Source organism: Aptenodytes forsteri, unplaced genomic scaffold (assembly GCF_000699145.1).
Source record: "Aptenodytes forsteri isolate BGI_AS27 unplaced genomic scaffold, ASM69914v1 Scaffold54, whole genome shotgun sequence".
NCBI lineage: Eukaryota > Metazoa > Chordata > Aves > Sphenisciformes > Spheniscidae > Aptenodytes > Aptenodytes forsteri.
In genome coordinates this window covers 11,819,736-11,832,685 of record NW_008796044.1, presented here as the reverse complement: position 1 = coordinate 11,832,685, position 12,950 = coordinate 11,819,736, and the positions used below count along the sequence as shown (strand labels likewise).

The window sequence follows — 12,950 nt, the reverse complement described above, 5'->3', positions numbered from 1 at the left end:
CACCTCCAGCACTTCACATAGCTAGAAACCGTCCACCAATTCCTGGTCCTGTCTCCCAGCCTTCCTGCACTCCCCCTCTACTTGCCACAGCAGAAATAAGCCCAGAGGAGAGACAGATACTCTGTAATTAGGCAGTTCCCTGGAAGGACCCCATTTTATGAACAAGTGCAGGATGGACAGCTTTTTTTGCAGCCTATGAAATGTGCTGTGGGCTTGAAAGGGATGCCTTGGGTTGTTGGAGGGTAATGACAAGGTGGACACTAAATGTCAGGGCAGACGGATGTGATTCTCCTCTTCCCTGGGGCTTTTGCAAGGCAATGGGAGAAAAGAAGGTTTTTTCTAGACCAGGATGGCAAGGTGCAACCTGCTTGCAGGGGCAGCCAGATCACTTCATGCAATTAGAGGACCTTCATCAAAGCCACAGGGATCTCCCAATCCTCTTCTCCAGCTGCAAGAATTGTGCTTTTGTTTAAAAAAACAATAAAAAATAGGAAACAAATCCTGCTATTGCCTTGCCCTGCCTTTGCAGGGAATTGGCTGGTTCTCAAACCAAAGGTGTCTTTTCACGCTGGGCAGCCTCATCCCCACAGCTGGCCAACCATGTGCTCCTACCCATCCCCTGGCAGACCCACAGCAGCGCTCAGAATCGATGGCCAGTGCTATGTCCTTCATTGCTGAGCTTCAGACCTTGTTCCAGTGAAGTCAGCCCAATGTTTCGTGTAAAAGCTCAACTTCTGGAGCTACCACCTGCTCTAAGGACAGTTCATCTTCTATGGAGACCGCAACAACTTGAGGTGCCATCACCCTGTGCTGCCAACGGGCTCTGGTCACACAGGGTAAAAGAAAGGACCAGCCCTGCTGGAAACCGGGCAAATTTGGCCTTAATGCCTTTCAGCCAAGGGAGATAAATAATGACAAAGAGGATGACGGACACAGTGCCACGTTTGAGTCGAACAGACGGGAAGGTGCCTGGTTGCTGCAGCAACAAGGCTGGGCTTTCGGAAAGATGGGTTTTTCTTTCTCTTTTCACATGCCAATCTCCCCCCCCCACGTCAGCGCTCTGCCGCTGCGGGAGACGAGCGGTGACATTTACACTCCCACTAACAAGCTGGTTCGGTGATGGGCAGCTCTGCGGGAGAGCATCTGGTGTCACAGAGCCTGAGCAGAGAGGAGGGGAGAGTCCTCTCAAGCAGTTAGCATAATTTGGGACTTTTTATTATTATTATGAGCATTATTAGGGCAGGAGTGTGCATGGAAACAGCAGGCAAAGCCTCGGTGGGGCACACAGCATTTCCTACCATTTGTGTGGGTCTGGTCCTGCAGCCGATGGGAGCAACGAGATACCACTCCCGCCCAGAGAACGTCTCTGCATGTCCTGCTGGGAGAGGGAAGGAAACAAAAAGGAAAAGGAGAGGATGAGCAAGAAGTCAAGCGACACCACAGGAGCAATTTCACATCTCAGCCTGGCTCATGATAGCAGGCTGTGTCATCAGCCGTGCCCCTGCAGTTCGGTGTTCCTCAGTGCCCTGCTGAAGCTGCCCATGTCTTTGGCTCCTTGGGAGGAGCCTTGGTATGGTGGCAGAGGGGAAGCTCAGGCTGCTCTCTCCCGCCCGGCAGGTTTGCCCACCGCTGTGCCTCACTATGCTTTCCTTTGCCTTCTGGATAAGACAACTTTCAGTTCACCCAAATTGTCCCAATACTAATAGTAATAGTAGTAATAACAGTAATAATAGCAATAATAATAAAAGTAATAATAATAATGCTACTGCAAAGTAAATGCAAGAAAAATACAACAGCTCTGAAATTAATTGTATGAAATAGTGGTGCAGGAAACTGCTTTGGGTCATCTCCTCTCTCTTACTGGTCGATTTGCTGCTGGCATCAGGAGGAAAGTGGAAATTAGGATCCAGCAGCCTTTCCTGGCTGCCAGACCACTCTGCCGTTGCAGCCGGCTGAGAAGGTGCCCTGTTGGATCATGACTGCCAAACTGGGGGTGGAAATACAACAATATTGTGGCCAATAAAACTTGAAATTTATGTATTCCCATGCCCGGCAGAGCCAAGGAAGCCAGATTTCCTAAGGATCTGTGGCTGCAAGTCAAAGACCCATGTGGAGTCTCTGATGCCTAGTATGGGTTGCGCTGATACATTTATTTGAGTGAGAGCATTAATAGGTTTTCTCTTCTCTACAGTGTCATTCTTTTTCACAAAGCTTGGAGGTTCCTGATATCTTGGAGATCTTCACCCTTCTGTCAAATCAAGGTGAAAGTATGGGCTGAAAATTATTAGTAAGATGCAGACAAATAGTCTGCTCCACCTCCTTGCCTGTCTCCATCCTTCCTTTTGAGCGCAGAGCATGTGCTAATCAGCCACTTTTCATTAAGAAGCCAGGCTAAAAGATTAGGATGTCAAGGAGGGCAGCCCTCCGCTAGTGTCTTTGTCCCTCCCTGAAGCTGGTGCAGCCCCTTCAGACTGAATTTGAAGAGGCAAAGTACCTGATGTGTTGTAACTCAATTTTCTCAGAGTAATTGCTCCACTTTTCTAAACCTTCACTAAAAAACTCCCTACATATTTCAGCTGGTGCTTAAAAGTATACCCAGTAATCTGCAGAGAAGAGATGACTGAACAAATGTACAGTCAAGCCTGGGGGAAAAAATGTACGAAGGCAGATTATAAAAGACCAGATAAATAATCCTTCAAATATGGAAACTGCAGAAATTAAGAGGATATTTGCAGAAATTTCTCATTACAGAAAGCACACAGGAAGCATCAGCAAGATTACAAACTGGCCGGTGTATGAAGGTTATACAAGGGAGAAACCAAACCTGTCCACCAGCGGCGACCATCACGTCTGCAGCGGTGCAACGCACACAGTGACAGCGGCGAATCTCTTGGCAGCGATGTCAATCAGCGAAGCATGGAAAATGCGGTCACTTGTGGAGTTTTTTCCAGTGACCGAAACTCTACAGGGGTTACCCCTAACCAAACCTCAGCATCTTTCAGCAGAAGGTTCAGGATGGAAAGTTGCTCCCTGTGGTGCTAGAGCCTGCGGTGAGAGCTTCAGCTGAGCAGAAGCTTTGCAGCTCACATGGGTAGTGGGACCAGATGAAGGAGCAGTAGAAAAAAACCTTTTTTTTAGTATTCTTGACTGGAACCCTCTTTTCTATTAAAAAAAAAAAAAAGTTTTCTCTTCTGTTTTTCCAGTGACCGAAACTCTACAGGGGTTACCCCTAACCAAACCTCAGCATCTTTCAGCAGAAGGTTCAGGATGGAAAGTTGCTCCCTGTGGTGCTAGAGCCTGCGGTGAGAGCTTCAGCTGAGCAGAAGCTTTGCAGCTCACATGGGTAGTGGGACCAGATGAAGGAGCAGTAGAAAAAAACCTTTTTTTTAGTATTCTTGACTGGAACCCTCTTTTCTATTAAAAAAAAAAAAAAAGTTAAGTTCTCTTCTGTAACAGGAGGGGTTTTTTGATTTTGAAAATTGAAATGTTTTCATGCTTCGTGTGTTAACTTTTTTGCCATCAAACCCTAATACTGCAAAAGACAGAATCCTTTTGCAAAATGTACTTGCCTGAAGGACAGTGCTGGTGCCAGGCAGAGTGCTCTTGAATCAAAACCTTCCGTGCTCATGTTGATGTTTGGTTTTGGATCCTTTCAACATCGCTTCAATATAGTTTTCTGCTTCCTGAATCCTTGGCCTTCCCAAAAAGTGTGGGTTGCTTATTGTAAAACCTGCCAAGCAAAGCAAGTGAACCAACTGTCCTACAAGGGCAAGGAACAAGCTGTGCCACCCACCAGTCCACGTGTCCATGGAGTAGCAGGGAACACCACGAACCATGCAGAGGCTTCGTTCCCAACTGCAGACACTTCTACAGGCATAAATACTATTCTTTAACTGTGTGGCTGCATCTCAAATGATCCATATGTAATTTTCCTCCCGTGTCCAGGGAGCGGGGCTGTCAATGCTGGTCAGACCCTGGTCACTCCAACAGATTTGCGCTGACCTGTTGGGTTTGCCCTGGTGACTCTGTACCGGCAAATAGGTATTGAGTCGATATTGCAGAGCAGCGACAAGCATGGAGCAGGGAACCTCTGTCTGATTGCACTATAGAGAAAGCATGTCCTAGAAAGAGGAGCCTGGTACACACAGCTGAGCCAAGCTTTTGGGTCCTGCTGCTGCCCAGATTATCCCAACACCCCAACTCCACCTGGTCAGCATGGAGGAGAAGGTTTTGAGAGCTGCACTGAGTGAGATCAGGGTTAGATGTGGGGACTCGGTTTCCCTAGCAGTGAAATGAATCTTTCTGAGACTCGCCTCTTCCCCAGAGAGCCATGACGATTCATTAGGCAATTGTAGAATCACAATGTAGCTGCTGACTGTGCGTTGCAGTCCATTAATAGCCCTATTTATTGCCAACCAAATAATTAGCTTAGACATGCATCAACGGGTCTTGATTGCATATGAAATAACTGCCTTATTACACAGAAATCAAATGCGTTTCTGAGGACAGCTCAGGTGTCACCTCAACCTCAGTATTGAAGAGGAAATGAAAAAAAAAGGAAAAAAACCCCAGCCATTTCAATGTGTTGCTCAGCAACAGAATTTGCGGGGGAAACAATCTAGGAATGAAGGAATGAGCATTTCCAAGAGAACGGGTTATTTCAGGCGAGACATCAGGGACAAGCAAATGTCACAGAGGCGGAAAACTTTTTTTTTTTCCTCCTTTAATCAATAATTTAAACTAGGCATTTTGGGTAAAATAAGCATTTAAGTTAGCTGATTGAAAAACGTAGATCCCAAACCTTTACAAAGAGTCACATTGCTGAAGAAATGTTTATTTGTTTGTGTGAGGGAAACATTAGATTTACTAGACACTGAATTCAAAATTGAAAATGCTCTTAGAAATGTCACCTGTTCATTTAAAGAGGGAGATGATGTAATGCCATCATTGCTATATTGTGCAGCATCCCTCCTGGAGCAATCTCATATTAATTTTGTTGTTCTCCTTCCCATGTGCCCTCCCCTCCCTCCCTTCTCCTTTCTCTTCTAGGACAAGACGAGCGCGCTGAGTCTCAGCAATGTGGCGGGGGTTTTCTATATCCTCATCGGTGGGCTCGGACTAGCCATGCTGGTTGCCTTAATCGAGTTTTGTTACAAGTCCAGAAGTGAATCAAAGCGGATGAAGGTGGCAACCCATTCCCCGGCCTTTCACACCTTCTCTCTGATCCTACCCTGGCTCCAAAGCTGCCTTCAGAGACGGATGTAGCCCAGACCATGGGTGGAAAGCCAAGACATAGGGATAACGAAGTGACTGTGTCACTCGACTTGCTAGAAAGGAATAGGAGCATCAGAGGAAGCTAAAAGAGGGTCAAGTGGGCCGTAGCGGGGAGCTGATGCAAGATCAGACATGTGGCATAATGCTAGTTCAAAATCCACAAATAGAGCAAAATCATAGCACAAACGGTAACAGGAACACATTGCCATTCCTTAAGTGAAAGAAAGCAGACTATGGCAATGCGTGTGCAGCATGGATGAAGTGTGCTGGGGTTGGTGCGATACAGCCGTTAGTGCAATAAAAAAAAAAAATCCCCAAACCCAAGCAGCTAACAGCAAGGTAAAACTGGGGTAGTGCGGTAATGAATCAGATCCTGTTGTTCCCTTTGCTGGCACCCTGCTGGCACTATTCGCAGGTTGGCAACAGTGATACATGCTCAGAGCGTTGTTGCCCTGGAATGGATGGTGTGGGTCTCCAAATTCAGAATTATGGGTCCTCTTACAGAGAAATTGGCCTCTAATGTCTCCTGTAATGTTTTTTTTTTTCTCCACCCTGTTATGGTCTTGCAGAAGCGTACTTCCTATGACCCAGGAGATTTGTTTCAGCCCTAAATTCTGGTGTGCCTAAATTTCAGAGTGTCGTGTCAAGAGTGGACTAGATTTGAAAGCCTTGGGGATACACATTTAATGCAGCATCTGTGGAACAAGTACATCTTGACTCAGATGACTAGCAGAGGCGATCCCTTATACAGATACCATTGTGTACAAGGGTGCAGTGGGATCTGTGCTGTAAGAGTAACACATCCCTTTTCTTCCTCATCTTGACCTCTCCCGTGAGCATGGAAGTTGGTATGAGTATATGAAGTATGCAGTGAGTTTCATAAAATTTAGAGAGATTTTCACTTCCCTGAAACTTACTTACCCAGAATCAAAAGGAAAATAAGCAATTATTTCTTTGGTTTTTATGTCACCATTTCACAACATGCTTAATGTTTTGTCAGCAATAACAACATCCCTAATTCACTGAAAATGTGCAATAGCTCTTTTCCCATTGAGGTTCAGAAAATTCTACAAGCAATGAGAGGTACATTGAGCACAGGGGTAAGATAATGCAAGCAATTAATGTCCCTGAATATACAAAAATTAAATTAAAATTGCTGTCTACACTGTAAAGCTAGGTATGTCACAAATACACTGTGAAAGAGTGTCAGAATGCAGTAACTCCATAGTTTTAGTCTTCAGGACATTCTGCCCTGGTATTGGCTTCCCTGTGTTGCTAGAAATGACCCACTAATTCTCGTCAGTGTTAGCCTGCAGTGCTCTTGCCATGTTAAAACCAGCCACTATGGGAAGGAATCGTGGCTCCCAAAGTTAACATGTTCTAAGCTTGTCCCTTTGGCTGGCTCCCGCCATCAGTGGACATCCCACAAGGCCATTCAGCAGAGCCCAGGCAAGTGCCCAGAAAGACGGGTCAGATCCCCCTCTAAACCCAACCTCTGCTCAGCAAGCCCCTACAGACCCCCTGGGCGAGGTGCAGATCCCACCAGCACAGGAGGCTGCTCCATGCCTGGGGAGGCACTAAGTTGACTGTTTCTGAATAGCTGTTCCGGATTTATCTGTTCTGGATAATTCTTCACCTGGATATCCCAGTCCAGAAAGGATGATGGTGCCCCTAGAGATAACTTAAACGCAAAGAAACCAAATGAACTTCCTCTTAGTTTAATTGTTCTAAACAGGTGGTTTCCTTAGATCTCTGAAAGCAAATGTTTTGGATGGTATCTGGAACAGGAAGATGAGATTTGGGTTCCTGAATTAGGTTTGCATTTCCTGGTTACCTCAGTCGTCGCTGTAGACAAAAACATAGGCACATGCTCAACTTCTCACATGAGGAGAGTTAAACATATGCTTGCAGTGAGTCAGAGTCCACCATACATAACAGTACTGGAGTAGTAATAGCATATCTATGGGGGAAGTGTGTATAATACCTCTGCTCAGATCCAGGATGACTGTTCTTATGTTGTAGAGTTTGAATAGTTTTTCCATATGGCACGTATGCTTTATACCCCAAAATACTGCTGAAACATTTAATTTTGAATGTAGAAGAGGTGCGAATTAACAGAGCAGATGCAGTAGGGACATGCAGAAAGTGAGAGTCTGAACGGAGACAAGGAGGGAGAGAACAGTGACAGAAAGACAGCACTGTTTTATATTGTAATTTCTCCAACATTGCTAAGGACAGGGGGAGACCCCCCCGTCCTTCCTAAAAAGGGTTTTTGTTTAATCCCACAGCAATCAATCAACGAAGCCATACGGACATCAACCCTTCCCAGGCCGGCTGCAGCAGGAGGCAGTGGAGAAAATGGACGTGTGGTCAGCCACGATTTCCCCAAATCCATGCAGACGATCCCGTGCATGAGCCACAGCACCGGCATGTCCCTGGGAGCTACGGGATTATAATTGGCCTTTTGACCCATTGCCTGGGTGAGAGCAGGGGCAGCCCAACTCCACCCCCTCCAGAGCCAAAAACAAACCCAACACCAACAAGACAAACAACGATGACAGAAGGGACAATTGGATGGATCTTCTCGAGGAAATCAAACCTATTTCCCTTTTTATTTGCAAACAGATCCACTGGCAGGAGAACAGAAACAGGTCTGTACTGCAATAAGGAGAATGTAACGGGATTTAACAGACTCGTGAACCGTCCCTGATCAAAGAACCACTGGAACACTAATGAGGACTATGCCATTCTGTTTTAACTTGGTTGTTAATAAGTCTTAGTGTGTGCAATATATATATATTTTTTCTTACTAATTCCTGTGGTGTCAGGGTAACATCAGCCCTTTCCCCCTTCCCTGCTCAGTCCTTCAATCTGGTTTAGTTTGGTATGCAAACCATAATGTCTGAGCTACTAACAGCAAAAAAGAAAATCCAATAAATGGCAAGCTGAACTCCCTGCAGGGCGTCAGCATTGACCCCTTTTGCCCATCGTGATTCTGCCTTCTGTTGTTCTGTTGTGAACTTGGGCTGTGGAGTTATTGCAATGAGGCAGACAGAGGTGCGAATGGCTCTCCCTGCAACAGGAAGGACTTGATGCAAGAAAGAACCTGAACAAAAACATGAGGCTGTTTTACAGGGGCAAAGTCATGAGTGAGTTTAGAAACCCCAGGCAACCTGAGGACAAAGTGATAATTCTTCCAGAGATGATAAGTGGCAGTTCAAGAGAAGAATTGTGTGCCTGGAGTGGAGAGCGTCATGTGTGGCAGACTAGAGCAGATGGTTGGTCTAAGATCATGGTCGGCTGCTGTTTATGGAAGAGAGAAAGTAAATGCTGCATTCCCCTCACATGCGACTCTCCTGCCTAGGTTATTGGGGGCTAATAAGCAATTGTGAACCATTTCTTCATTGCTTAGCTTCTGTGTGTGCTCCCTTTTTGGTGGTCACATAAGGGAACCACCTTGAGCCAGGAATAGACCATCTCAAGACATCCCGTTCTAAATGGCTGCCTATTAACCAGTAAAACATGCTAGAAGTCATGGGGCTGCAATGGGAATATCCCTGCCTTTTTGCTCTGAAATCCCTTTATGGCCATTTTTCTAATTAAGAGGGACATTTTGTAGATAGTTGGCCAGAATGGCTTCCTGGAAGGAATTGCTGAAGCAAACCAAGGAGGAGACCCTACAAGAGCTTCTATTCAAGCGTCCATGACATTCGACAGCATCAGGACTGGTCAACCTCAGCCTTCCCGTCAAGTTATGGCCTGTCTGGGTACAAAGCCAAAAGTAGCAGATTCCCACTCATGTATCCTTAGGGAGGGGGAAGCATCCACAAGCCAGGCGAGCAGGTTGCTGACCCCAAACTGGGTATTGCAGAAGCCCGCGCTGCCAGACGGGCAGCTGGGAATCCAACCACAGGTGCGGAGATCAAAGGGGCAAGGATGGTTTTCCAGAACTGCACAAAAGGTTCGTTCTGTGAATCACTGGCATGGACAGACAAATGCTTCCCACCCTGGTGGGCCTGAGACACCTCCCCAGAAGTGAAGGATTCCCAGGGGAGCATTGGGAGAGAGAGAAGATCTGTGGGGCAGGGACCACAGTGAACCCACTTAGCCTTGTCCCATCTCACAGGTCCATCACTGATGGCAAATAAAGTTCAAAGCTTCTCACAGGACCCAGCAAATATCTCTCTGGGGACTGAGCTGCTATTGGAGTGTTCTGAGCTGCTTTTTCTCATTTTTTTCTTTTTTTTTTTTTTTTTTTTTTTTTTTTTTTTTTTTTTTTTTTTTTTTTTTTTTTTTTTTTTTTTTTTTTTTTTTTTTTTTTTTTTTTTTTTTTTTTTTTTTTTTTTTTTTTTTTTTTGCCCTGCAACGTAGCAAGAGAGGAGCAGGAAAAGAAGGGAGGCAGGTGAAGAGAAAGCAATGCAGGCAAATGACTGGCACAGGTCTATGAGGAGGATCTGTCTATGCAGCTGTCCATAAGTACAGCTGGAAGCTGCCTGAATACCAGTTTCCATTAGTGTATGAATGTGCAGAGCAATACGTTTACCACCTTTAACACCAGCCTGGTCTGAAGTATCTGTTCCATTTACCCACTTGTCATGCAACACTTTGGAGACCAGCAAGTCAGAGTCAAGGTCCTAAGCTCGGGCACAGCATGTCTTGTGCCAATATGTTTTCCTCTCTCCACCACTGGAAACCCTTGTGATTTTCATCTCTCATCGCCAAACATGAACTCTGTTATCAGCCACTCCAAACACCTCTTCAGGTCACTTTGTGTTGGTTATCATTTTTAATCCACTTTTCTTAATTTTAACTTCAGTTCTGTGTAAGTGCTAGCACAGTGGACGCATCCCACAAGCTAGCCTGTTTCCATGCCCTTGGATGCATCTCCTGACCCAGCTCTTACCACATCCCGGACCTTGCCACGGCAGTGCACCACCAGGCGCTGTCGTGAGAGCAGGCTGCTGAGACCCATCGGTGCCCCATCCTCCTCCAAAGACAGGACCACGTGGCAGCAGGTCGCGGGAAGCCCGACCGGGCAGTTAGACGGTCTCCTGAGAAACAGAGCATCTGTGCTAGGACTGGCCACCTGTGACGTGAAGATGTGAGATGCAGTTTTCAAAGGCTTTTGATCAGTGGAGGAGTTGTTGAAAAAAAAAGAAAGATTAATAGGACAAAAGCGTGGAAAATGTTAACTTGTAATATGTATTTTTACTACACTTTTCTTAAAAATAGAGTAATGGTAAAACTCTTAAAGACATTGACATTTTTTCTCAACAGGAATCCATATTTAACAGTTTTGGCTTTCATTAAATTTTGCTCTTTGGTACCTGGATCTTTTATTTAACAGCTATATTTGTTTTATCTCTCTTGTTTTTTCTTTCTTTTTTGTTTCTTTTGGCAGTACTGCAAAGGATTTTGCTTTATCGAACGCAACAGTGTTTTTCGTTTCACATTCTCTTTTTTTCAAACAACATTTTTATTGGTAATTATTATTTACACAAAAATGAAACTATCGGCTGGAATTTTAGCACCAAGGATCCATGATCCATTTTTCATACCTGTCCATGCCATTTTGTGCCAGTGCTGGATGTGTGGAAATGAAAATGATGTTACCCCTCAGGCAATATTGCCCAACCTGAATCAAATGAGATTTCCTTGATTATTGCTGTGTCTGACTTGTGAACAGCAGCCAAATAAACTGCTTCAGGTTGAAATTGGGAATCTATCTAATATTTACCCAAGAGTCAGGAAACTAAACATTCATTGGGTTCAAAGTTAATGATTTTGCTTCATTTGGAGTTTTGTGGGGTTATTTTTTGAGGAGGGCTATTAGATGATTTTAGTTTGTTTTTACAGAAAGAGAAGACATGGTCAGCTCAGAGATAATTCAGAACCAGCACTGGTCCAAAAATCCTCACCAGGATCAGCTTTCCTAGGAGCTCCCATGCTGTTTCAGAGGCTTGGACATTTAAGATGTTTCTCACTCAGTTTTCACACAATTAACCTGCTAAATTCCTTATCCAAAAGTCTGCTGAAAGAGGAAAGAGAGTAGGATTTAAAGGGCCTTGGACATTTATGCAGATCCTGACAGCTGCTGGGGTTAACTATAATGACTAATGCCATGCTCTTAGGTAGCACTTAGTGTCACAGATCTGGAAGGACTTCCCTTCCCCGTATCATCATTCCCATTTATCGGCTGGGGAAGCTGAGACTCAAAAGTGCCTTGGACCAGGCATCCCAGCTCACCCCACAGGGCCGTGGTTATAGATTCAAGGTCTCCAACATTCACAAGGGGTTTTTTTACCTGCTGGTAAGTTTTAAAGATGGAGTCAGCAAGGGGCAGAATGAATACATTTTGAAAGGGGCTGTGAACCCTCAGGCTTCAAAGCACAAAGAGACTCCCAGTCAATGAGACCTGAAGGAGAGGTTACCGATGGGCAGGCTATGCTGGATCAGCCCATTTTGGTCTTCCACAATTGCTTAGGCATCCAGTACTGTAGTGTGGGCTTGGATCCTGTCTCAAAATGCTCTCCTTGCTCAGTGGTTCACTCTTGGTTCCCAGTGAGGTTGCAAAAATGCACAAGAAATGTTCCTTTGTATCTTGGCATAAACAGGACAAAATTCCCTCCTAGTGGCAAAAACAAGTATTCCTTGTAAGAAAGTCTCCAGCAAGAATCCAAAACCATTTCAGCAGTTGTTGAAGAAAAAAAACACTGAACCTTGAAATGCAGCAGGTGAGGAACAGATGCATCACCCAGTCCATCCCTTTGCTACGGGATGATAACCTTGGCATCAGGACACAAAGCTGGGATGCTCCAAAAAGATTTGGCTGGACTTGTGTGTCCATGTGCCTACCTGCCATCAAATGCAAGGAGAACTTACTCATCTAAGCTCTGTGAAGGGATGGGGGAGGGGTGCATCAATGTTTGCTCTAACCCAGTGGGTACCACTAACCTGTTCAGGTCCAGCAACTCAGCCACATATCTCCATCAAAAGTTTTGGGAGACATGGGGAAGTTTTCACTGTGAACACAGGCTTGTGCTCAGTTTTCAGTGACGTGGTCAGTCACCCAAGTCTCACACATGGCTCTGGGTCCCCAGGAGAACATTTTTGTGCATGTTTCTAACTAACATGTTGGTCCACCATGAAGGCACATGTCAGAGCTTAAATGACCCATCACAGTGGTGTGTGGTACCCTTAGGACACTGCTGGTACTCTTCACTGCCATGGCATGAGAAATAACAGCACAGATTGGAGCTTGGCTAGTGGAGGTTGCTCTGAAACACCACCTTGGAGACTGGAGGAGATGGGTTCAGGCCCTTCCCACCAGCAAAGGCACCAGATTAACCCCAAATACCTTTTAGAGACCTGTGTGGCCTGTTCTCTGATAGCTTTTGTAGCTGCTGACCTCTCTTAAACACAGATTCCCCAGTTGCCCTCATGTTACCTCTGGGCACAGATCAATTTGTCAGCCACCAGTGTTGGGTTTGTGTCTTGGCAGCCCACTGCTGGCTGAAGCCCCCATGCTTGCATCTCTGCTACCCAGTTAATTAATTAATTAACAGAAATACAGGGATGTCACTGTGCCATGCGCAGCTGCCCACCAGCCTGCAGGAGGGCAGGGCTTTTGGGGCAAAATCCACATGCAAACCCCAGCTCAAAAGATGCCAGACAGT

General features: G+C 45.5%; 1 protein-coding gene across 3 annotated transcripts in view; it reads left to right on the top strand.

The window, feature by feature from the left end:
- Positions 1 to 8,075, top strand: part of GRIA1 (glutamate ionotropic receptor AMPA type subunit 1) — a 132,800-nt gene extending 124,725 nt beyond the window's left edge. For 2 of the 3 annotated variants that reach the window (XM_009285811.2, XM_009285813.1), the window contains 2 exons: positions 5,050 to 5,184; positions 7,542 to 7,730. In XM_009285811.2, the coding sequence (XP_009284086.1) occupies positions 5,050 to 5,184; positions 7,542 to 7,730 (324 nt within the window). Of the gene's footprint in view, positions 1 to 5,049; positions 5,185 to 7,541 lie in introns of all 3 variants that reach the window. The other variant, XM_009285812.2, reaches the window with a different exon arrangement.
- Positions 8,076 to 12,950: the final 4,875 nt, after the last annotated feature.